The 23,574-nt window shown below is 42.3% G+C and overlaps 1 protein-coding gene across 2 annotated transcripts in view; it reads left to right on the top strand.

The window, feature by feature from the left end:
• The first annotated feature begins 749 nt into the window (after nucleotides 1-749).
• drosha (drosha ribonuclease III) overlaps nucleotides 750-23,574 on the top strand; it is a 137,180-nt gene continuing 114,355 nt past the window's right edge. Inside the window, exons 1-13 of one of the 2 annotated variants that reach the window (XM_080417844.1) lie at nucleotides 750-904; nucleotides 2,193-2,956; nucleotides 3,373-3,537; nucleotides 4,172-4,234; nucleotides 5,314-5,632; nucleotides 8,488-8,629; nucleotides 11,286-11,446; nucleotides 12,575-12,655; nucleotides 13,063-13,149; nucleotides 13,912-13,998; nucleotides 18,435-18,506; nucleotides 20,472-20,553; nucleotides 22,814-22,888. In XM_080417844.1, coding sequence (XP_080273970.1) covers nucleotides 2,196-2,956; nucleotides 3,373-3,537; nucleotides 4,172-4,234; nucleotides 5,314-5,632; nucleotides 8,488-8,629; nucleotides 11,286-11,446; nucleotides 12,575-12,655; nucleotides 13,063-13,149; nucleotides 13,912-13,998; nucleotides 18,435-18,506; nucleotides 20,472-20,553; nucleotides 22,814-22,888 — 2,095 coding nt within the window. In that variant the 5' untranslated portion in view covers nucleotides 750-904; nucleotides 2,193-2,195. Of the gene's footprint in view, nucleotides 905-2,192; nucleotides 2,957-3,360; nucleotides 3,538-4,171; nucleotides 4,235-5,313; nucleotides 5,633-8,487; nucleotides 8,630-11,285; nucleotides 11,447-12,574; nucleotides 12,656-13,062; nucleotides 13,150-13,911; nucleotides 13,999-18,434; nucleotides 18,507-20,471; nucleotides 20,554-22,813; nucleotides 22,889-23,574 lie in introns of both variants that reach the window. The other variant, XM_080417843.1, reaches the window with a different exon arrangement.

Here is a 23,574-nt window from a genome sequence, read left to right as displayed (position 1 = left end):
AATAGCCTATGTATAAAATAGGGCTAAAGTGGTTAATGTATGTTTTATAATATAATCATTTATATCTGAAACGTAACTATAGTAACTAGTGGAGTAAAAGACCAATATTTGCCTCTGAGATGTTGTGGAGTAGAAGTAAAAGTACTGATCATTGGAAATACTCCAGTAAAGTAAAAGTACTTCAAAATTGTACTTAAGTACAGTACTTGAGTAAATGTACTTTACAGCACTGCAAAATAGCCAGACAGTGCCCACCTATCCTGTATCCCAATGGTTCTCAAAGTGGGGTCCGGGGACCCCCAGGGGTCCTTGAGGGGGTTCCAGGGTGTCCCCAGCAAAATGTGTGAATATCATCACTATAATTTTAACCTTTTATTCTTTGGCTATTCAAAAATAGCATATCTACAAGCTCATAGCACGGCACCGAGTGCCGCGCTATGAGCTTGTAGATCTGCTATTTTTGAATAGATCTTTGAATATATTTCTTTTAACGTGAACATTTTAACACAAATCTTTGCTTCTGGGAGTCCCTGGCACAACATATTTTCAGATGGGGGTCCGCGGCCAAATATATATCAATTTGGGGGTCCCTGGCATGAACAAGTTTGAGAAGCACTGCTGTATCCACCAAGTAGCCTGTGACGTATCTGTCCTCTCCTTCTTTACACATCCTCAGTGCAGAGCACACCAGACTTTTGATTGGTGTATAACGTGTCCGGCTGGTTTAGTCTTCCGACCAGAAACAGCAGCCCGTGTTGAAGCGGCTTCAGTGAGTGATGTACTATGATAATAGCATCATGATCTCGTACTAACTCTAGTCCGTCTGAGACCAACTGTTGTCGCTGAACCCGTTTCTCCTTTCTCTTCTTTTCTTTGATATTTGAACCGTCGTCATTGTTGGAAGGTAAGCTTTTTGCAGAGCGATAAATAAACATACGACAGCACTGACTAGCTCCCCTGCTAACTGGCTAGATAACAGTGTGGCTAATAAGGATAGCTGTTAGCTACAGGTAGCCCACATTTTGACCACCGTTAGTGTAAAGCAGTGGTTCTCAAACTTTTTCATGTCAAGGACCCCCAAATTGACACTTAATTACCCCTTAGGACCCCCATTTGAAAAGACAAGCCAGGGACCCCAATAAGAGAAGGTTTTTACGGCTCTCTAGCAGTGATTCTCAACCATTTTAATTTCAAGGACCCCCAGTTTGACATACATTAGGGCTACGGACTCCCATTTAATGGCATTTATACCTCTGGGACCCCAATTTACATTGTAAAATCAATGTTAATTTAACTCTGAGAATGTACAAATGGAACCAAACGTTTGGTTCCATTTGTACACTCTCAGAGTTACAGACCCATAAGGGTCCATTTGGTGCCTAATCTATCATTTAGCTGGGGACCCCCTGGAACTCCCTCAAGGACCCCTGGGGGTCCCTGGACCCCACTTTGAGAACCAATGAGCTACAGGTAGCCCACATTTTGACCACCGTTAGTGCAAAGAAAGTCTTAATTTGTATTTTTTATTTTTATCTATCTATGTGTGCGTATTGTATGCACGGTAATGAGTGGCAATGGCCAGGAGCCGCAGCAATAACAACAACTATTTCAACAATAAAACGTATGATAACAATGTTATTAAATACCTCACAGGGCAGTGTTCCTCAAGCCTTTTCATGTCAAGCACCCCTAAATTAATGTGTATTTGGCCGCGGACCCCCATCTGAAAAGAGTCTGTGCCAAGGACCCCCCCATACAATATTTGTGGTGTTAAAAATGTCAATAAATATTCAAACAGTTTCCAAGAATGTCCAGATTTTTTTGAAAATAGCTGATGCATATAGGGCCATGGGGGTCCCCGGACCCCACTTTGAGAACCCCCGCATTAGACCACAGACCACCATAACTCTTGAGAGTGTACAGGTCCATTTGGTTCTATTTGTACACTCTCAGAGTTACAACCACATAAGAGTCCCATTTGGTTCCCAATTATCCATCCATGGCCCCTCAAGTACCGACCCCTGTTTCTTTTAAAGCGAAAATATTGTTTACCTGCAAAAAAAAATTCTCTGTTTGGACATTTAACGGCCAACTTTCCCAGTGCAATCCAGGTCCTGTTTATAATTATGTTGAATAACAATGGACGATCACATCCAAATCTAACCAGTGCTCATTCTGTTGCATCCACACAGCCAATGTCCTTCCACCAGGATCGCGGGGGCCCCAGAGGCGGGGGGGCGCCCCCCGGCCAGCACGGCTCTCCCCAGAACTACCGCCCTTGCAACCTTCGACCGCCCCCTCCCCAGCCGCCCGCTCCCCCGTACCACTACGACCCCCAGGCCCATCCCAGTGTCGGCTACCACGGAGGAAACAGCGGCTACAACATGGCCCCTCACTCCGACTTCATGCCTTACCCCCCTCCGGTGTCCTCCCAGACCCCCGGCCCGCTCAGCCAGTGCCCGCTGCGACCACCTTTCCCCAAGCCCCCCGTCCGACAGGGCGGCTTTCCGGAACCGCCGCCCAACTTCCCGCCTCCTCTGGCCGGCTCCTCGGGCGGCTCCACGTCTGGGTCTCAGGCGTCCCAGGCCCAGGGAGCCTACCAGCCGTACATGATGCCCCCTCCGCCGATACCGCACCCGCCCATGCCTCCGTCGATGCCCCCTCAGTCCATGAGCTACCACCCGCCTTACGCCATGAACTACCCGCATCCGCCTCACCCACCGCCCTTCCCTCCGCCGGGCTTCAGCCCCGGCGGCGGCTACGCTCAGAGCCCCGGCTCGTTTAAGCCGGACCACGGCTTCAGGCACGGCGGGGGCCAGGGCCAGGGCCAGGGCCAGGGCCAGTACAAGTACGAAAACAAGCCCCCGGAGAACAGGCGGTCAGAGGACCACGGGCATCGCCCCGGGCCCGAAGAACACAGGCAGAAGAGCTACGGCTCTGGTGGCCATGGCGACAGGTAGGGCTGACCGCGATCATTTTACTTGACATTGTCCCACAAATAATTGCCATTAACGATTTGATGTGTTTGGCATTGAACATTGGTACAATACATAAATACAAAATCTGTTTGGCTTTTCGGCTTCGTAAACAAAGAATGCAATGGGCACATATGACAAATAACTTAAATATGGAAATAAATGACAGACATTAACACATATTAAAAAAATGTATGCTTTCAAAATAAAAAAAAGGGAAATAGACGATCTACACGCTCACAACGCGGCACATTGCGATGCATTGTCAGCTTGTAGATACCATTTCCGCTTTTTATGTTTGAAAATGTGGACAAATTATATGATGACTACGCAAAATGTATCAGGATTACCCCCAAATAATGCGTTTGTGTAATAATCGTGACAGGCCTGGCGACAGGCACAAGATGGAGTTTCCTGGACAGAGGAAGGAGCGGGGGAGGAGCCCAGACAGGAGTGGGGGGAGACCAGATGGGGGAGCGGGACGATTCAGGCCTGAGTATGACCGAGGCGGAGGCGGAGGCAGGAGCCCCCCGCCTAGACACAGGAGCAGGGATCGAAGCAGGTACCACCACAGTACAAGTAGAGCAAGTGCCATCTGTGTTTATATTATATAATTATGTATATATGTGTGTGTGTGTGTATATATATATATATACTGTATATATGTTCTATTAACCCATTAAGACCTGGGACGCATCTGTGTCACTTTTTGATTTGAGCTAAAAAAGCATTATTTTACACTTTGGCTATTGAAAAATAGCAGATCTACAAGCTCGTAGTGCCGCGCTACGAGCTTGTAGATCTGCTATTTTTTGAAAAATCAAGAAAATGTGTGCAAATCTTTGAATATATATTGTTTAAAGCGAACATTTTTAACTCTTTTCTTTGCTTCTGGGGGTCCCTGGAACAAAACTATTTTGAGATGGGGGGTCCTCGGTCAAATACATATCATTTTGAGGGTCCTTGACATGAAAAAGATTGAGAACCACTGACATAGCAACAGAAGTTTTTTCAAAAAACTGTTTTTTCAGGAATTAGAAGACATTTTGTAGAATCGGAACCTCAGGCCAACATTTTAACAACACAAATCTTGTATGGGGGTCCGTGGTGAATACGTATTCATTTGGGGTCCTTGACGTGAAAAAGTTTGAGAACAACTATGATGTGGAGTAATTTCTGTGTGTTTGTGTTTGCAGGGAGAGGCATCGCCACAGAGACAGTCGGACTCCCGACGACAGGCATAGGAAGAGAGGAAGAAGGTACAGTACCTATCTGTCTACACATCCACTGTCCCACTGTCCCATAGGCTGTCAAACCCTAAGCCCCCACTATTCCTTTCACTCCAATGTAGTTATTTAGTCACAAGCTCTTGTTAATACTTTTCATTGTGTTAATATTTATATTATTTTCAAAAATAGCTGATCTACAAGTAGAGATGCTGCGATTCGCTTAACAGATCGGATATCGGCCCGATATCAGCTAAAAAATGGATATCGGATCGAATCGGATCTCAGGAAAATGACCGATTAAACGCTCCGATTAAAACACTCCAGTACTCCACTCCAGCACGTTGTGAAACTTCTCTGGAGAGGTTATGTTCTCTGTTTGAGTAATATCACTTGACCAATCCTTTTTTTACATTTAGTTTTAACATAAAATCAGTAATAAAAAGTAAAGATAAAAAACGCAGAGCGTGGACCGCGGTCGTGGCCGCGCGCCACATGTTGTACGGGCTGACACATGCAAGCAACACAGAAGTGCGCAGCGCGTCCTGAAGACGCAAATGACAGATTTTGGCTGATTTAACAACACTGGCTCTTGTGACGCGAGCGCCTCTCTCGCAGTGTAAATCAGGGGTTCCCAACCACCGGTCCGCGGGACATGTAGGCTACCACCTGATGCTGCCTGATCAGGATCGAATCGCAAAAACCTTGATCGCAGCACCTCTATCTACAAGCTCACAACACGTCGCAAGTTTGTAGATCGGCTATTTGTGCTACTTTTGCGTGTAGTGTGAAGTAGGGCATTCATTTACCAAAAAACATAAAAAGTTGAAATATGGAGATAAAGGTTTCTGCCCGACAGCGTTTCTAGAAATTAACCTCTATATAGGATTGAGGAGTCGAGGGAGTAGGTTTTTTTTTTTTTTGTGTTTTCATTCTGCTGCTGATTTATTTCATTTATTCAGTTTTATCTAAAAAATGTACTTTTGATGATTGCTTTATTATTATACATACAAATTATGTTTTTTGGAATGATGTACTTTACACCAGATGGCGCTGGCTAGCCATAATCCATGACATACATAATGAAATAGTCTTTTGTTTTTTCCTTGCAGCCGGTCGACAAGCAGGGACAGAAAGCGCAGCCGCTGGGGTGATGGAGAGGAGAGGGAGATGAGGAGGTCGGAGAGCTCCGGCCTCAGCAGGGAGCGCAGCCACACCTCGGTGCGGAGCAGGGACACCGAGGAGTCCCCCTCGGACCGGGACCGAGACAGAGACAGGGAGCGCGAGAGGGACAGGGAGAGAGATGCAAGGGAGAAGGAGAAGGAGAAGGGAGGGGAGGAGGAGAAAGAGGAGGACGAGCTGTTGAAGCCCGCTTGGATCCGCTGCACCCACGCCGAGAACTACTACTCCAACGACCCCATGGACCAAGTGGTATAGTCACCCGAGCTAACCTTCTGTGCCACAGTTCATTGCAAACTTTCACCTGCAGTTTTCACTGCTGTGAAACACGCACCACAAGCATCGTTACCTCAGTATATTGTGTCAGAAACAATAAAGTTACTGTACTGCTTTCAACGTGTTAAAGTATTCAATAAAAAAAGATAAACCGTTCAAGTTGCTGTAAGTGATATTTTGTGGCTAAAACCACGTTTTTTTTTCCGTTAAAAAGTTAAAGCTCTATATTCTGATCAGTAAAGGGGATCTCTCCTAGCCTGGCATTGGCCAGACTGATAACGTGGATTCACTCTCACGTTCCTCCCCGGTATCAGTCTGGACTTCGGCCCATAGGGAGCGAGTATGAGAAATCAGATTTTTTTTTAATGCTTTTCACTTTTGTACGGACAGTAGTTGAAACGCAGTCACTGATAGGCCAGATCATTTTCTGATTTCTCATACTCGCTCCCTATTAGGGGTGTCACGATACGCCTAATCCACGATTCGACTTAAGATTTTAAGGTCACGATTCGATTCGATTTTCGATACGATATATATTTTTAAAACATCCTTTTTTTCAGCTTTGAGGGCTACATGATTATTAATTTAGGCTATTGTCTTGATTTGTAAAGAAAAACACATGTTTCTCAATAAGTCCCTTTTATTTGAATAATATCAAATGAGAATGAGAATAACAAAAAGGGTTTTATGCCCTAACAACAACTGTCATTTTCAGATTCTTCTTTAAGATGAGTTAACAACTTTCTTGTGAAGCTCTATAACTAAATAAAATCTAAATACAAAGTTGAACATGTAAGAAAAAAGACAACTGTTATTTGGCTACATGATCTTACACTTATTAAAGTATGTTCACATTGTTTGAACAAGTAAGAGCTTGAACAAACAAGAAATGTGAATAATAAGCTTAGCCATACTATTCACTTTTTATTTTCAAATTCTTCAAGAAGATGAGCATGTTCACATTTTCTGGAGTGAGGGCATTCCTTTGAGCTGTCACAATGTCTCCTGCTGTTGAGAACACTCTCACTTGCAACACTTGTTGCTTGAACAGCAAGATAACGTTTGGAGAGCTTTGCTAAATGTGGGTAAGACTGCTCATTATCTGACGTGTTGCCTGAGCTGGGATACGGTACGTGTGTGGAGCTTAATCGACAAACGGTAGCCGTTTGTCAACAACGCGTCGAGAGCCCTGATAATTCACTGGGAAGCCAAAATATTGCCACATTTGCCAGACTTTTGACTTAAAGGAAGCGGGAGGGTTTTCCAATTCTTCCGTTTGTGTATTATCATCATTACCATCGCTGGCTTCAGCAGTGGCCATGGTGAAATGTAAAGTACAGACGCAACGCTACAGCGGTCTCTCTCTCTGTCTCCTCCAAACTCCTCTGTGGTGTGTGTGGGTTTGTCCTGTCGTCTTTTTTTTCCTCCCCCGTCGTAAGCACGCAAGCGCGATGCACGGAAAAACAATAACAGCGGCTCGAGCATGGCTTCACCTGGACGTGCAATCGGATGTGCGCATGCGCGGGAGTATTTTTTTTTATTAACCCTTGAATCGCGACACGGCTTTTGATTTCGATACACTGTATCGAACGTAATTTTCGGTACATTTTCGGTACGTATCGAGTATCGTGACACCCTTACTCCTTATGGGCCGAAGTCCAGACTGATACCGGGGAGGAAAGTGAGAGTGAATCCATGTTATCAGTCTGGCCAATGCCAGGCTAGATCTCTCCAGCTCTTTAGTAAACAGAAAATACATTTCTATTTCATTCCTTCTGACCACCAGAGGCAGTGTTTTCAACACCTGGATATCCATTGTGCGCTCGCGCATAGGTCGAATTTTAATACCAACAAAGTCACTCATGACCTGTGTCTACGCATGCCACCTACATAGGTGCGGTGCACACAGCGATCATCCTCTTTTATCTTTTCACCTCCAAAGCGCAGGTCGATTACTTGCAGCTGCACGTGGAGTCTCGCAACCAACACGGTTGGAGCTACGGACCGCGGTTCTCGTCCTCCAGAGACTGCGTAGCCTGCTTTATGCCTTGGGTTTTACTCCGTTCATAGAGGCTGTCGGAAAGAAACAAAAAAAGGAAGAAGAAAGGAATAAAAGACGAAATCATGTAAAAGCAGCCCAGATTTCATGAGGATGGTCGCTGTGTGCACCGCACCTATGTAGGTGGCGTGCGTGCACACAGGTCATAAGTGACTTTGTTGGTATTAAAATTCGACCTATGCGCGAGCACGCGATGGATATCCCGGTGTTGAAAACACTGCCTCTGGCGGCCAGAAGGAATTAAATGGAACCTTAGTTATATGCATAACTCTCGTTTCACAAACATTCTTTGTATTCCAATTTTGTCAGCTCATTTCTTTGTTTGATCACTTCCAATTTCAGTATCCTGGACCTGGACCCTATTGTTAATCCGACCTGAAAATGTATTTTCTGTTGTTTACTAAAGAGCCGGGGAGACCCCTGTTACTGAACAATAACTCTATAGCAATGTTTACTATGGGAATAGAGCTATTTAACATTTTCACCCCCTTTAAGTAAAACACAAACAAATGTGTTGCCGTTATTATGGTTTAGGCATCAGAGTACATCAGCTTAATTAGTTTTTCACAAAAAATACATACATAGACATGCATATAAAGCCACATTGCACTTTGAAATATGAAATAGCTTTACAAAAAATAGATTAAAATAAACATAATTTCTCTATGTTTTTATTCATATTCAAATGATTACAAAACACTTGCATGTGTCACTGACCAGGGGCATAACTTTGTCTCTTCACAGTTAACTCTGTGCTTCTTTTATACTCCAGGGTGACTCTACGGTCGTGGGCACCAGCAAACTGCGGAATTTGTTTGAGCGCTTCGACGAGGAGCTGGGCCAGAGGCAGGAGCGCGCCAAATCTATCAGACCTAACTGGGAGCCGCCGAAGACCAAGCTAGACGATGACCCAGGTGATCTATGTAGGATAGTAAATCAGACGAAGTCTGGTTGGTTCTGATTGACACAGGGCTGTATGGCAACATAGTGCAGTGGTTCTCAACCTGTGGGTCGGGACCCCACATGATTTTGGGGAGGTCCCCAGATGATAGTGAACTGACAATTTAAGGACTTTTAATACCTAAAAAAAATTAAAAGAACGAAAGAAAAGAAAAAGACCATTACTGCAACAAAAGTAATCAACAAACTATACCATATTTTTTTTCCCAAATTGTCAAATAATATAAGAAAGATGGAAAAAAAAAAATAGCCGATCTACAAGCTCACAACGCCTCGCGTCTGGGGGTATCCAGGATTGTCCCAGATCTTCATAACGTCCATTTCACACACCACCTGTGCTTTAGTCTGAGCCATTGATTCATCTTGGCGCTGTTTACTATGTTATCTCAAAGACTGCCAACTTGGCTCGTTTTCTTCAGAATAGCACTACAGTTTACTGTTACTATGTAGGGCATTTAGCAGACACTTTTATCAAGTGTTAACAAGTGCGAAATGTGTTTCATCACATGATCTTGACAGAGGCATCATCGTGTATGTGGCTTTAATTTAGGCCTAACTGCTCAAGTGATTACTTACTTACTTACTGCCCTTTTATGCCGACTGGCATGTAGGGCAGCAACAAAGGATCTCCACTCCTGTCTGTTCAGGGCCAGCGTCTTTATAGAACCGCAGGTGTGATGCAGGGTCTTCAGCTCTCCCTCCACTGTCCTGCGCCAGGTGTTCTTGCGTCGGCCTCTTTTACGTTTACAGTCTGGGGTCCAGTGAAGGGCAGTTTGGGTGATGTTGTCCTGCTCTCCACGGATTACATGCCCAATCCATTGCCACCGCCCTCCTTAGGATGGTAGCCATGTTTCCCTGTGTACACAGGCTAAGAAGGTGTTAATTGGAGATGGTTTTGGGCCAGAATATTCGCTGTATTTTACGTAGGCTTTTGGTGTGAAGGTTGACGGTTTGTGGAGATCATTTGTTGTCGTTTCTCCAACATTCAGAACCATATAGCAGGGTAGACAGCTCTGGTACAGTCTCAGCTTGGTGTTGGTGTTGGTACTGGGCCGACTTCCAGATGTTGATAAGCCTCTGTAAGGTGTAATCTCAAGTGATTAATAATAGGTGTCATTTTCATGTGGTACAAGATTGGTTTTGGAGGCATGAGCATTACAAGAGCAGGGTATCAGAAGGAAGTGAGGTGTGTGTGTGTGTGTGTGTGTGTGTGTGTGTGTGTGTGTGTGTGTGGACAGTCCCAGTTGTTGTTTTTATATTTTCACTGATGCATTTAGTTTTCTTTGGTGTTTGTATTTATTAATTTAAGTTTAAAATAAGAGTGAGCAATTTATCACCTTTTAATGTTTTGTATTTATTGATTGTAGTTGGAAAACTGAAAGGAAATTGTATAGGAGAGGAAGATAATATAATGTGGTTTCAAACACCTCACTATGTTCTGTTTTAATCTGTTACAGAACAAAATCTTATATAATCTTATCATAATATTCTTTGTACTACCACTATAATGACAAAAGTGCTCTGCCAAACACACTAAGCGTAGCTGAGTCCCAACATACTGTTGCTCCGAAGAAACGTTAAAGATATGAACATGATGGTACGAGTTTGAAAATCATTATTGATTTTTTTTTCCCATCAGAGAGTCAATGAATTATTTCTCAGGCCTCATTGAGCTTTGCTCAGTATCATATATTGTAGTGACATCTTTTAGGATATAAACACTGGTAGAGTTGCTAAATAGAGAGAACTCAGTAAGTCATCTTTATAATCCCAAAATAATTTCATGTCTTGTTCTGTTTTTATTTGGGTTATTTTATTCCGGCAGAAATCTTATGCATTGTTTGTTTCATGGTACTCTCTTTGAGTTTCATTCAAATCGGCATCTCTGCTACTCTTTATAAATTGGGGGCTGGCTTCTGACTGAAAGGTTGCCTATTCCACTCGCCCGACTGGCTGGGAAATTCTTGGTGTCTAATATGAATAGACACTCAACAACTTTACTTTATACTTTACTTTATTTATTTGGTTGGGACAGTGCATATTGATTAACACAAGATAGGTGTAATACATACACATGAGCAAGTGTAAATATGCCGGATTTAGCAAAAGGTACTTTCCAGCCGTAGTCCCCCCAAAAAATTAGAAACAATACAGACATTACAATATAACAACGATACAACGTAAGTTAACAACAACACTCAAGGTACATCAACAATAGGCATATTGTTGTCAATATAAACTTACACTTACAATCGCTAATTAAAGTCGCTGATTGTGGTTGTACAAGGCAGAGTAAGGAATTGTTTTGAGTTGTCGTGAGTTTTGCTTATCCAACATCTACAAAGGCTTTGCACCTTTTTTTTGGCCCCTTTAGCACTCGGATAACTGAAATACATGTGTATTTTGCTGCTATATTGTTGTGTAAAGATTGTGAGCAATGTTCCCGCTGTTCATGATGTTGTGATGCTGCGCTCTTTGCCAGGTTTCCTTTGTAAAAGGCAACCGTTAATCTTAGTTGGACCCACCGTCATGTAAAGTCAAAGTCACATTCAAAGAAAGTAGTGATGCAAGGTCTGACGGTGCAGTTAATGTGGTATTTCCCCGTTCCAGAAAACAGCAGCAGTGACTCTGAGTGCGAGTCGGATGGCGAAGGTAGCACGTGTTCCAGCAGCTCTGACTCTGACATCTTTGACGTCATTGCCGAGATCAAGCGGAAGAAGGCTCACCCAGATCGCATGCACGAGGAGCTGTGGTACAACGACCCAGGACAGGTCAGTCAGCTGTTGGGGCAATATGTCCAATTCTCCCATATAATATAAATTATTAAAGGACGATATGGAATAAAAAAGATCTGTGGGGATATCAAAAAGTAATTTTAGGTGTATCTTTCAATAATGTCAGAATGAAATGATCCACCAAAAATCTGAAATAATAAATGCATTCAAATAAACACGCACTCACATACATGCGTGCGTGCACATACATGCAGTGGTGGAAAAAGTACTCGAATTCTTTACTTAAGTAAAAGTACCAATACTGCAATATAAAAATACTATATTACAAGTAAAAGTCCAGAATTAAAAATTTACTTGAGTAAAAGTACAAAAGCATTGGCATCAAAATGTACTTAAAGTACCAAAAGTAAAAGTACTAAATATTTGAAAATAGCCGATCTACAAGCACACAACGCGTCGCTTCGCGACACGTTGTGAGCTTGTAGATCTGCTATTTTCAAATAGCCTGGGTATAAAATAGGGCTAAAGTGGATAATGTATGTTTCGTAATATCATAATTTATATCTGAAAAGTAACTAGTAACTAAAGTTTTCAAGTAATTGTAGTGGAGTAAAAGTACAATATTTGCCTCTGAGATGTAGTGGAGTAGAAGTAAAAGTATTGGAAATTGGAAATACTCAAGTAAAGTACAAATACCTCAAAATTGTACTTAAGTACAGTACTTGAGTAAATGTACTTAGTTACTTTACACCACTGCATACATGCAGTGAGTACAACTGCTCTACTCAAGTGGGACTCATCTCAATAGGAGCATTCTCAAATTGCCAGTGCAATTCTGATTCCACTCCGTTTTCCTGTGTGCCCCAAAGGACAGAGTGTGACTCTTAACACTGCCAGGGTTAAGGGTTGTGCGCCCTGTGTGCAGCTCAGTGGGAAGGATAGAGAATGACACTGACAGTCCTTGTATGAAGCTAATGGGTAGAGCGCAGCTTTTCCCCTGCCATGGTTCGAGGTTTCATTTCCACTGGGTGGGGGGCCACCCATGCTGTCAATGTAGCGTATGTGAGTCACTTGAGATAAAAAACCTCCGCCATATGGCGTACATTCCATTGGAATCCATTGTCTCTTGCGATTGTTAGCTGATTGCATTTGCTGTCTGCGCAGATGAATGATGGCCCACTATGTAAGTGCAGCGCCAAGGCCAGACGCACAGGCATCCGCCACAGCATCTACCCAGGGGAGGAGGTATGATATGCCATGAATAAATCACCCTTTTTTTACAGCATGGAATGGAACCCTGTCACACCAAGGGCAAAAGCATTATTCCTGTCAACCTCGACTGTATGTACTCTTTATGTATGTGGTGGTTTACATATAGCCGTATTCCAATCTTCACACCTTTGTCGTAACCTTTAGAGGAAGTATTGAATGCATCTTATTGTGTTGGTAACCCCTCCTTACATTTTCTATTTTAGTATGTTGTATTTATATTGCGTTGCTACACCATTCTAAGTGGATTTAGTAAACCTCAACGTAAGCTGAATATGGAATTGTATTATATATAATGCAGGTGTACAATTATAATTATCTAATTATGATATTATCATTTATAAATATGCAATGGCTCATACTAACTGTTCAATTGGTCCCAGCCTACGAAAAAGTGTCGTCTAATGAACAACAACTCGGGAAAGCTGTTCCACTACAGGATCACTGTGTCTCCGCCCACCAACTTCCTGGTATGTCTCTCTCATTGATTTTCTGGCCCACAACAATAACATTGTTTAGATATTTTTTTCTTATCAACCTTTGTTTAACCGGTCCGTTACCTCAACATGTGATACAAATCACAATTTTTAAAGTAGTTTCAATTTCAAGTTGCTCCAGAATTACACAACCACAAACCGAATGATCCAGAACATTACAAAGGCCACAGAATTGCAGAATAATGGCAAAGAAAAGTGATGTTCAGCACATTTGCTGTAGCCAACACATTTGCTGCAGCTTTGCAGCACCGATGCTATACTAAAGTGCCACGTGATCATTTGACTATCACTTGGACAGCTACAGTAGTCTTTTATAGCCACAAAGACGATGTGAAAATAGCATTTAATCAACACCTTAATTTAATGAATATTAAAGTCCCTCTTCACACCTTTCTCTGGTGTGGTTTAAATCCTTACAAAAGCATCTCTGTTCAATAAATAAAGAGGCAATACTGCCTTAATGCATCAATTCTAAGTCTGATATCAGTTATGCTCTTTGCATCACTCAGGGCAATTTATGTCTATGTATGTTATAATATCCATTATCAGAACTGATTCACTTTTAATGCTGATTGGTCAGAATTGGTCAAGGTCATACTGTAGTTTAAGATCAAAGTTAAGCCTGTACTGTACATAACGTGCCATGGGTATAGCATCTCTCTGTGTGCATTTCTATTTTAATATTGTATACGGTATACTAATGTCTTGTGTGTGTGCGCCTTTTCTTCTCTCCAGACTGACAGACCCACGGTGATTGAATATGATGACCATGAGTACCTGTTTGAAGGCTTCTCCCTCTTCTCCCACAAGATTCTCACTAATGTAAGTCCCTGCAATGTCTCCTCTGCTCTGTTTTCTGTGCCTGCTCTCACCCCGCCTTTCCCCTACCAGAGATGAAAGACTTCTGCAGATCTGCTATTTGTGGTGTCTTTTCAGAAAAAGGTCATTTGGTCATTTGGTTCACCTCTCATTCGCTGTTAAATTATCTGATAAATGAAAGGTGTGTATGCCTTGCGTGCGTCTGTGTTGTTGGAAGTTGGCGCATGATTAACACATTAACCGCCAAGGCCGTAGTCCTACGGTCCATTAAATCCAACTGTTAAGCGCCGAGACCGTAGCCCTACGGTCCACGGTCTTTTCGCGTTGAACATTTTCCAGGTGCACTTTCGGAATTTTTTGATCCATTTCCGGTTCCGGTTTGATGACCGGAAACAGAATTATTTGGGATCCGGTTTTGACGATCACGTCCGCTCCCATTCTAAAGCGCACACTGAAACTCAATTCTCTTCCTGTAGTTTTTTCTCCTCGCATATCACTGTTTAACGTAATCCGCTCTAACTACAATCATGGAGATCCGTTTGACATGCGGTTTTCACTGGGAGATACAGTGACATGTCGCGGATGTAAACAGACCGTGTACGGCTCAATCTTAAGGATTTTAACAAGATCTATGGCGACATGAAAAAAACAAAAAAACAACAATAACACGTTGGCACTGGTGAGTACATTATGAGATTAACCTCTGGCGGTCAATGTGTTAACATGAAGCTTAATTCATAAATATTCAACATTGGATTAATTAAATAAATATTCCATCACGAGACTGTGTCCCTTGCCAAAAATAACAGATATACAAGCAACCAAAGCAAGCGACACGTGATACATCACACTATTGAGGCTAGATGAAGCTTCTTCTGTGCAGTAACTGTGCTTGTGATTATGCTTGCTAACACCAAAAGCATGTGTGATGAATTTTAGGGGAAATCGTTGATAATTATACACTGCTTGTGATTTTGCCATGCCAATAGTTAAGATGAACATGGTAAAGGGTTTCAGTAGCCTACTAGTACAGCATGCAGTGCATGATTGCTTTTTCATAGCAATCATAGCTTGTATAATAATCGACCTAACCGAATCCTGATGTTGGTTTGGTTGAGGAAGTGTTTTTGTAATGTGGCTCTTGGGTACTCTCTGGCTGTGACATTTCTATGGCTCCTATGCTTATTGATGTATCCAAAGCACTCAACTGCAGATGTCTAAAAGCCTTCCAGAAGTTTTACTGTGCCACAGCCTCGTGCAAAATGAAGCATGGATTGGCACACACACATATTCACAGTGAAGATAAAGGGGAAACACACTTTTCTCTCAATATTGACGAGTTAACGGGTACAAATCGGAATAGAGTATTGAGCAACTGTATAGCCTAACCCTGGGATTCCCAAACAGTGGTGAGTGCACCCCCTGGGGTGCACAAGCTGCCTCTAGGGGTAGGGGGTGCGTGACATAAATAGTGTAATGGTGGTGTTATAATTAAAACTATTATCAACACATTAACAATTCTCTTAACGTTGACCTTTCACCAAACAAATACAGGGGCGGTCTGGCCATTTGGCAGACCGGGCATATGCCCGACCGGCCGCTGGCCAGTGGGCCGCTGGGACACCACAAAAAAAAATATTAGTTAACATTTTTGCTCCCGTTTTAGGATTATTACGGTAATTTCCGGGTCGCGCGGCCCAACTATTAGTTACGTTAATGTTTGGGCTGGATGCTTTTCAGCAGTGGCGTAATCTAAATTGGGTTGCTGGGTTAAAACAGTGAACTGTGGGTTCTGTAGAATACGCTGGGAGTAATATAGCGTTGGAGGCCATGCAACGTGCATTTCAAATTTGACCTATGGGTCAAAGTGAAAATGCTTTTTGGGATTTGTTGATTACACAACCCTGAACATCTGATTCAGATTCGGGGTTGATTGGACTTGTTTTTTTGGCATTTTTTGTCAAATAGGCCACTCCCACTAACTTGGGAAGCCTATTACGGACGAACGTTAGGGACTATCAACATTCCGCCCATATATGTTAATCGCATACTATAGGTACAGAGATCATGTGTACCAATGTGTGTGAGATTTGGACAAAATGTTCAGGAGGACGAGCAAAGACTGTGTTTTGAAGAAAATGCTAAATGGCAGAAAATCTATAGACGCAAAAATAAATTAAATTATACAACATATCTCTTAGAAAAAAATGGAAGCACACGATTCCCGATGAAGCCGGTCGAAGTCAAGTGGATGGCAGAGTTCACACCAACTAATTCATTAAAAAAATCAATGGTGAACGTTATAGTTACAGTTATCGTTATAGTTCTAGTGCTCCGTGTGAACGGCCCTTAAAGGTTGGCAGTCAGAATTTAAGTTATTTTCTCTTAGATCCACTTTCATCCCTGCTGTACTCTCCCCACCTTCTCTTCTCTTCTCTTCTCTTCGATGTGTGGGCCTTGGCCTTGTGAGGCTGTTTCATTGAAGGCGTGCTTGCGCTTATTTTCTATTTGTTTGTCCTCCCATCGTCTTTGACTTGTCCTTCACAGGGCCAACCTCTGCTCTAATGTCAGTTCATTGGGAGGTGCATTGTGGATCCTCCTTCCCTCTCCTCACGGACAGAACCCTGTTAAAGTGACATGCATAATTCGAGTCACTTTTGAGTCAAACGCACACACACACACACACACACACACACACACACACACACACAGAAAAGCACATGACATTCAAATTCAGATTCTGGTGTTAGGGTTGAACTGCTTTTTATCTCGTTCCTTTGGTGCTCTGACCTTGTTGCAAGTCTTCCTCTTCACCGCCTCTACCCCCTCCCCTCCCTCCCTGCACTGTTGAAGAGACATTGACGTTACAGAGAGAGGTGTGAAGTTATGTATCCGAAACTTCCCTCTGCAGTCGTTTAGCCACCTGCCTTTAACCCCACTAAATATTTTAGATTTTTAGCTATAACCAGGAGAGGAAAGTTAGGGCTTTAATACAAACCGGCCTGATTTAATCATATTTTCATCAAGTACTTCCACCGTAGTATTTTGTAATTCTCAGTATGCGTACTAATAAATAAATTGCCTTCTTTATTTAGCAAATTGTTCCCCTGTTGTCCTACCCCTGTTTGGTCAGTGTTCATCCACCTCGAATGAAAGAGCTGTGAGGATTAGCACAGATTAGAGTTGGTAATATTTAAACAGCCCCATGGTTAAAACGTGGTATAAAACACTTAAGCGTCTTGGGGTGGAGAGCACAAGAGAGGGGATTAGCGGACCCCGGAGCCGAAACAATATTAGCCAGAGTTTAGTTACTTCGGGATGGGGCGGCAAGCAAAACGCACGGTTTGCAGGTTAATCTCTTAGAATGAACTCCCGTGCTCAGACAACAGTGAGCGTCTAGCTAGGCAGATTAAACACAGAAAGAGTGGGCTTATCTGTTTTAGCGAGATTCAAGTCTCTTAGCAGTCAGAAATCCCTGGGCTTTAAGACCTTTGAGTACGTGTAGAGAGGATACGTGAAAGTGTGTGTGTGTGTGTGTGTGTGTGTGTGTGTGGAGACTGGGGAGTGACACTGTTAGTGTGCCTGTGTTCTCCTTAGAAAAGTGGTTCCCAAACGTTTAAGCTCAGGACCCAAAAGAGAAATTAGAGAAATTTGCTAGTGAAAATAGCAGATCTACAAGTTCACAACGCGTCGCTTCGCGCCGCGTTGCGAGCTTACAGATCTGCTATTTTCATTACTTCTTAAACTTAAAAATATTCATGGAAATTATTTTATTTTATTTATGAAATACTCATTTTGGAATTGTTTTTAATTGAATTATTTGTTTCAACGTTTTTTTGTATCTTTTGAAATACGCGTGCACGCGCGCGTGTATATATATTTATGTGTATGTATGTATGTATGTATGTATGTATGTATGTATGTGTGTGTATATATATATATATATATTTGTATATATATATTTGTATATATATATATATATATATATATATATATATATATATATATATATATATATATATATATATATATATATATATATATATATATATATATATATATATATATGTGTATGTGTATATGTGTTTTCTTTAAGTAGGAAACGAAAAAAGCGGGATATTTACTTGCGACCCATAAACATGTGTCCGCGACCCAAACATAGGTCCCGACCCACTGTTTGGGAAACAGTGCCTTAGAGTTAGTGTGTGTTTCTTGCACGTGCTGCTGTCACACGTGACGCAAACTATGGCTGCGATTCTCACACCTGCCATTTCCAGAGGTGGCCAGAGTTGACAAGAGATGAGTTTCCTCCTGTAATGAGTTTCCTTGAAAAGCTGTAACCTTTCTTCCCAATCCCACGCTAATGAATCACCCGTCTCCTTTTCTTATTCTTCCCCATCTTTCTTTTCTCCGCTCCGTCCTCCTTTTCATCCTCTCAGATTCCATTGTGCCGCGTGATTCGCTTCAACATAGATTACACCATTCACTTCATAGAGGAGATGACACCAGAGGTCAGTAAATCCACTCGCTATATCTCTCTCTCTCTCTTCCTTTCTCTGTCCCCCTTTTGTTTTGAGCTCAAGCGGGCTGACTGACCTCAGCTGAACCCTGTAACCTACACTCCATGATAAGAGTGTTTCCATGGCAAAGTTAGAGAGCTGGATTTACATATCTACGGCAAGATCTCTTAGTGGAGAAATTTATTTGTGTGTGTGTGCGTGCGTGTGCGTGTGCGAACAAGCAAGCAAGTTCCAGCATGCTAGACATAAAACAAATGATTTAATAATCTCATCTGTTGTATCTCCTGCCGTAAACGCAGAAAGAGTCAATAATGACATTGTTAAGATTTTTGATCATAATTTGTGTGTGTGTGTGTGTGTGTGTGTGTGTGTGTGTGTGTGTGTGTGTGTGTGTTGAATGTTTATGAATGAACGTGTGCAAGAAAAAGCAACAGTGTTTCTTTGGGATCTTAAATGATCCTTGTTTTGTAAATACGTAGAATGTTTGGACCAACTCTCAGGTCGTACTATGGTGAGTCTGACCAAGCGTGGGACGTTTAGCGACAGGCATCTTCTTTTCAACGTTCCCGGTATTCCTTTGTTTCTTGACTGACAAGGGAATGTGGACGTAACTCCCAACTCAGTAGGTTGACGTGTCAGTAAAAACATTAAAAAGAAGACATACTTGAGCCCCTTGCGGAGCGCCCGGGGCGAGGCGCTAGCCGAGCATGTCTGAAATTCTTTATTGGGAATAACCCCTTGAAATGAACCATCTCGTTTTCAAGGGGGTCCAAAAATTACAAAATACACTTCATACATTAAAGTCTCCTACTTACATCGATCTCAATCCCAAATGACTGGCTATGGGGTCTATTTGCAGAATTGCCCCTGTCGTCTAGTTTCCCCATCAGCCCTCATAGCTTAGAGCAGAGCCCATAAAAATATCGCTACTTGTTGCAGTCAAAAGTGATGTTTTTTAGTTTTGTTAGATTTGTTATTAGTTGTCATTACACAAGCATCCATGCCTTGGTTGTCCCACACTAGCCGCCACAGTCTCTGACCGGCATCATGACAACGTCTTGTGAGGAGTGGATGTGATTTCACCCCATGTTGGTCTGCTGGTCTGCTCAGCAGACTACGGCGGCTCGTGTGGGACAACTATGGCATGGATATGTGTGTAATGACAGATTCATGAAAAAAAATAACGCTTTTGACCGACCGCAACAAATAGCAGCGATATGCTTATGGGCTCTGCTCTATGCTATGGGGGTTGCTGGGGAAACTGGACGACATTTGACAAAATATTTAACAGACAATTTGAACAACATCAAACGGTCAAAAACTAAAACAAAACGAACAACGATAACACAACAACAGCAACAGTACACGGAGCACTTATATGAATCATTGCGTTGTAGATCTGTTAGAATGATTAGTCAAAACATGAACAGGTAATTCTGAAGGTGAGAGGACTGTACTGTTTTAAACAACTAGAGGACCCTTAAGCCAATTTTTATATAGGATTGAAAATATTTTATTGACCGAATATGAACAGGTAGATTGTTAGTCAGAAGGAGCTTTAAAGGACAGCTTCGTTTTTTTTACAACAAGGGTTATTTTATTAGCTGGTAATGATGATAATTAAAAGAGGAGTGTTAAAATGTATTCATTTATTGCTTTCTATTGTTTCCACGATTTTTAACTGGGGGGCGGGTGTATTCCAGTAATTGGTAAAAATTGATTTCTTTTACACAATAAGCCGGCTATTTTCTTCTCACATCGGCCTGTTATAGCGCCACCAGAAGGCCGATTTTTGCAAAACACATTTTTAGTTGTCCAAACAGGCAAGAAGTAGATAAACTTGCCAGACACAGCCTGTGATTGTAGGTTGGTCTTAATTTCCTACTCTGTTTGTGTCGGTGTATGTGTGTTTGCACACGTTTGTGCCTTGTTAACCCAATTCTTCCTTGTGCTCAGAACTACTGCGTTCGAGGCCTGGAGCTGTTCGCCAACTACTTGTTCAAGGATGTTCTGGAGCTGTACGACTGGAACCTGGCAGGTACAACTCCGCTGAGAGCAAGAGGAAGCAGAACCTCACCATAAAATGACCATCAATGAGTGCTTTGCCACAAAAACCTAGTGGAGAGTAGTCGCAGTAACACATTCCACAAATAAGATGTCACAGAGGCATGTGCGCCATGTGCCTGACTCCCTCGAGTCCTGGGCGATGCACACCCTGAGTTTTAAGTCGAGCGGCCCGGCGGTTCTCGAGATAAGTGAGCTACTGCAGACACACAGGCAGACAGAGATTTCACATATTTATAGGAGGATTCAGCCAGTATTCATTTTGTAGACTAAAACCGAAAATAGACGATCTACAGCGCGATGCGTTGTGAGCTTGTAGATCCTACCTCCTACCTAAGTGCAAATCAGGCATTACGACCAGCTAAAATACATTTTAGTCGACTAAAATGTATTTTAGTCGACTAAAATCAGCTGTAGATTTATTTGACTAAAATCTTAGGATATTTAGTCGACTAAAATCTTAGGATATTTAGTCGACTAAAATCTTAGGATATTTAGTCGACTAAAATTAGACCAAAACTAAAACATTTCGGACTAAATAAATATTTGCCGTCAAAATTAACACTGGATTCAGCCAACGCACTCATCCGGACTGACTTACAAACAAGCGCGTCTACAGTATAAACCTCAGCTCCTACTCCAACAAAATCCAAGCAGCTAATAGTAAGGATTACCGGGGCTGGTTCCACTGCACATCATCCTAGCATGATGTTTTTTTCGTTTTAGGCATTTAGTTATTATCTAGATCAACTTGCAGTGAGTGCTGCAGTAGAATAAGCTTCAATTCCCCTGATTGTCTGATTGTTGTGCAAGAGGTCGGAGCCACGGTGCGCGGGCTATGCATTTTATAATTATTCCTGCATCCCAACAATAATCTTTGAAAGATAACTAGTAACAGATAACAGGGACATTTGATGCATTTCAGTATTGCGAGTTAATTGCGAACTTAACAGCTTTACCAAGTAGTGACACATGGTCCTATCGAGACAATCTAACTAAAACCCTGTCAGTTAACTTGTTATTTACATTATTGTTTTTTTTTTATATTATCATTTGCATCATCAATGCGCTATGGTTTAATAATCAACTCGCTCGACAAACATTTTATTGTCAACCATAAAAGGTATTGACGCTATAGTCTCAACGCTGTAAATTAATTCAATTCCAGTTGAAAAGCAAGCCTCACAGTAACAAAAAACAGCAACTTGGAGCATAACATTGTAAGCCTATTGGACAGCATTTTCTTTTCTTCATTGAATTTTGCAGCCGAGTTGAAGTCAAGTCAGTTAACCTTGATATGCGAGAGCCATTCAGCTGGCACACTAGAGACGCAGGCCACCTTGATCAGCGTAGCCTGCATTGGACACGGCTCACTGAAGTCACGGATGGGGACAAACCGTCTGTCTCCGTGGCCAATGGCCATGGAGCGCTGTCATAATGGGGATGATTTCTTGCTGTGATCTTGATATGCATTTTCTCTCTTTTTTAAACCCATTAAGGCCTGAGGTTCCGATTCTAAAAATGTCTTCTAAATCTTCTAAACGTTTTTTGAAAAAACATATGTTTCTATGTCAGTGGTTCTCAAACTTTTTCATGTCAAGGACTCCAAAATGTATATGTATTTGGCCGCGGACCCCCATCTCAAAATATTTTGTTCCGGGGACCCCCCAGAAGCAAAAATGTGGTTAAAATGTTCGCTTGAAAAAATATATATAAGATTTGCACAGATGTTCTCGATTTTTCAAAAATAGCAGATCTACAAGCTCACTCAGTGCCGCGCTATGAGCTTGTATATCTGCTATTTTTGAATAGCCAAAGTGTAAAATAATGCTTTTTTTAGCTCAAATGAAAAAGTGACACAGATGTGTTCCAGGTCTTAATGGGTTAAAGTGACTTTTTTCAGCGTTTTTGCTTTATTTGCAATAGAGATAGGGGAGGGTGACATGCAGCAAAGAGCCTCGGGTTGCATTCAAACCCAGGCTGTCTGCAGGAAGGACTTGTAGCCTTATTAATGTTTTGTGCGCTCTTACCAGGTGAGCCACCAGGATGCCGCTTGATATGCATTTTTGTTAGGAGTTGTGGAAATTCAATTCAATGTTATATGTACTTGGGGGGGATTTTGTCTACCTTCCGATACTGACTTGGAGAGTTTTTACCAGTAATATAGTGGCATTTAATGGCTATTGGAAAGTCAATTACAGTACTAATCTTAGGGTCATAAATCTTTTCCTCAGGTCCAGAGTTGGAAGAGGGGTCCCCTGGTTGCCAGCAGTTCCATTTCATGCCTCGCTTTGTCCGGTTCCTGCCAGGTGAGACTGCAGACCTCCTTAATGTGTCATTTCCTGCATGGTGGCACTGACTGACAAAATGTGTGGTGAGCTTTGGTTTTCCCCCCGTCTCCTGACATCATTTTAGCACTTTCACCTCAGCTTTGTGGAGTCCTGCTGCTCCTGTAGATGGTTGCACACTTTCATTTCACACAAGCAGATGCGTTTTCTTCCTCAGCAGAAAACCATTCACTGTACCATTCACTTCACCTTACCAACTTGCCGAATTGATTATTTAAATGGAAATACAGAAGATAAGGATAAGGATAATTCCTTTTAACAGGACGTTCATGAAAGTCCTTGCAGGCTTGTTTCCAATGAGGGCCTGTGAGCAATTAGGGGTTAAGAGTCTTGCTCAGGGACAAATTTCATTTCATCGACTCATATGCTGGCGTGGCCTGGAATCGTACCTGGGGCAACCAGGGCCTCTGGCTCCCTAGGCGGGCTCACTAACCACTCAGCTATGGCCGCCCCTGATGCAGGCACGCCTTGCTCTTAAAGGCAATGGGAGATGCCCAAAACATACCCATGATTCATTAAGAGACTAAATACTACCCCTGTATGCTTTGAGCCGTACATAATGACTGGGAAAATTGGGGGGGGGGGTGGGTAGAAAGTGATAAAAAGCTAAAAAACTAAAAACAAAATGATTTGAAGAAGAAGAAAGA

This window comes from Gymnoscopelus braueri (assembly GCF_963280865.1).
Source record: "Gymnoscopelus braueri genome assembly, chromosome: 21".
In the NCBI taxonomy this organism is placed as follows: domain Eukaryota; kingdom Metazoa; phylum Chordata; class Actinopteri; order Myctophiformes; family Myctophidae; genus Gymnoscopelus; species Gymnoscopelus braueri.
Note: the sequence above shows the minus strand (reverse complement) of the source record. Positions and strands in the feature narration are given on the sequence as shown.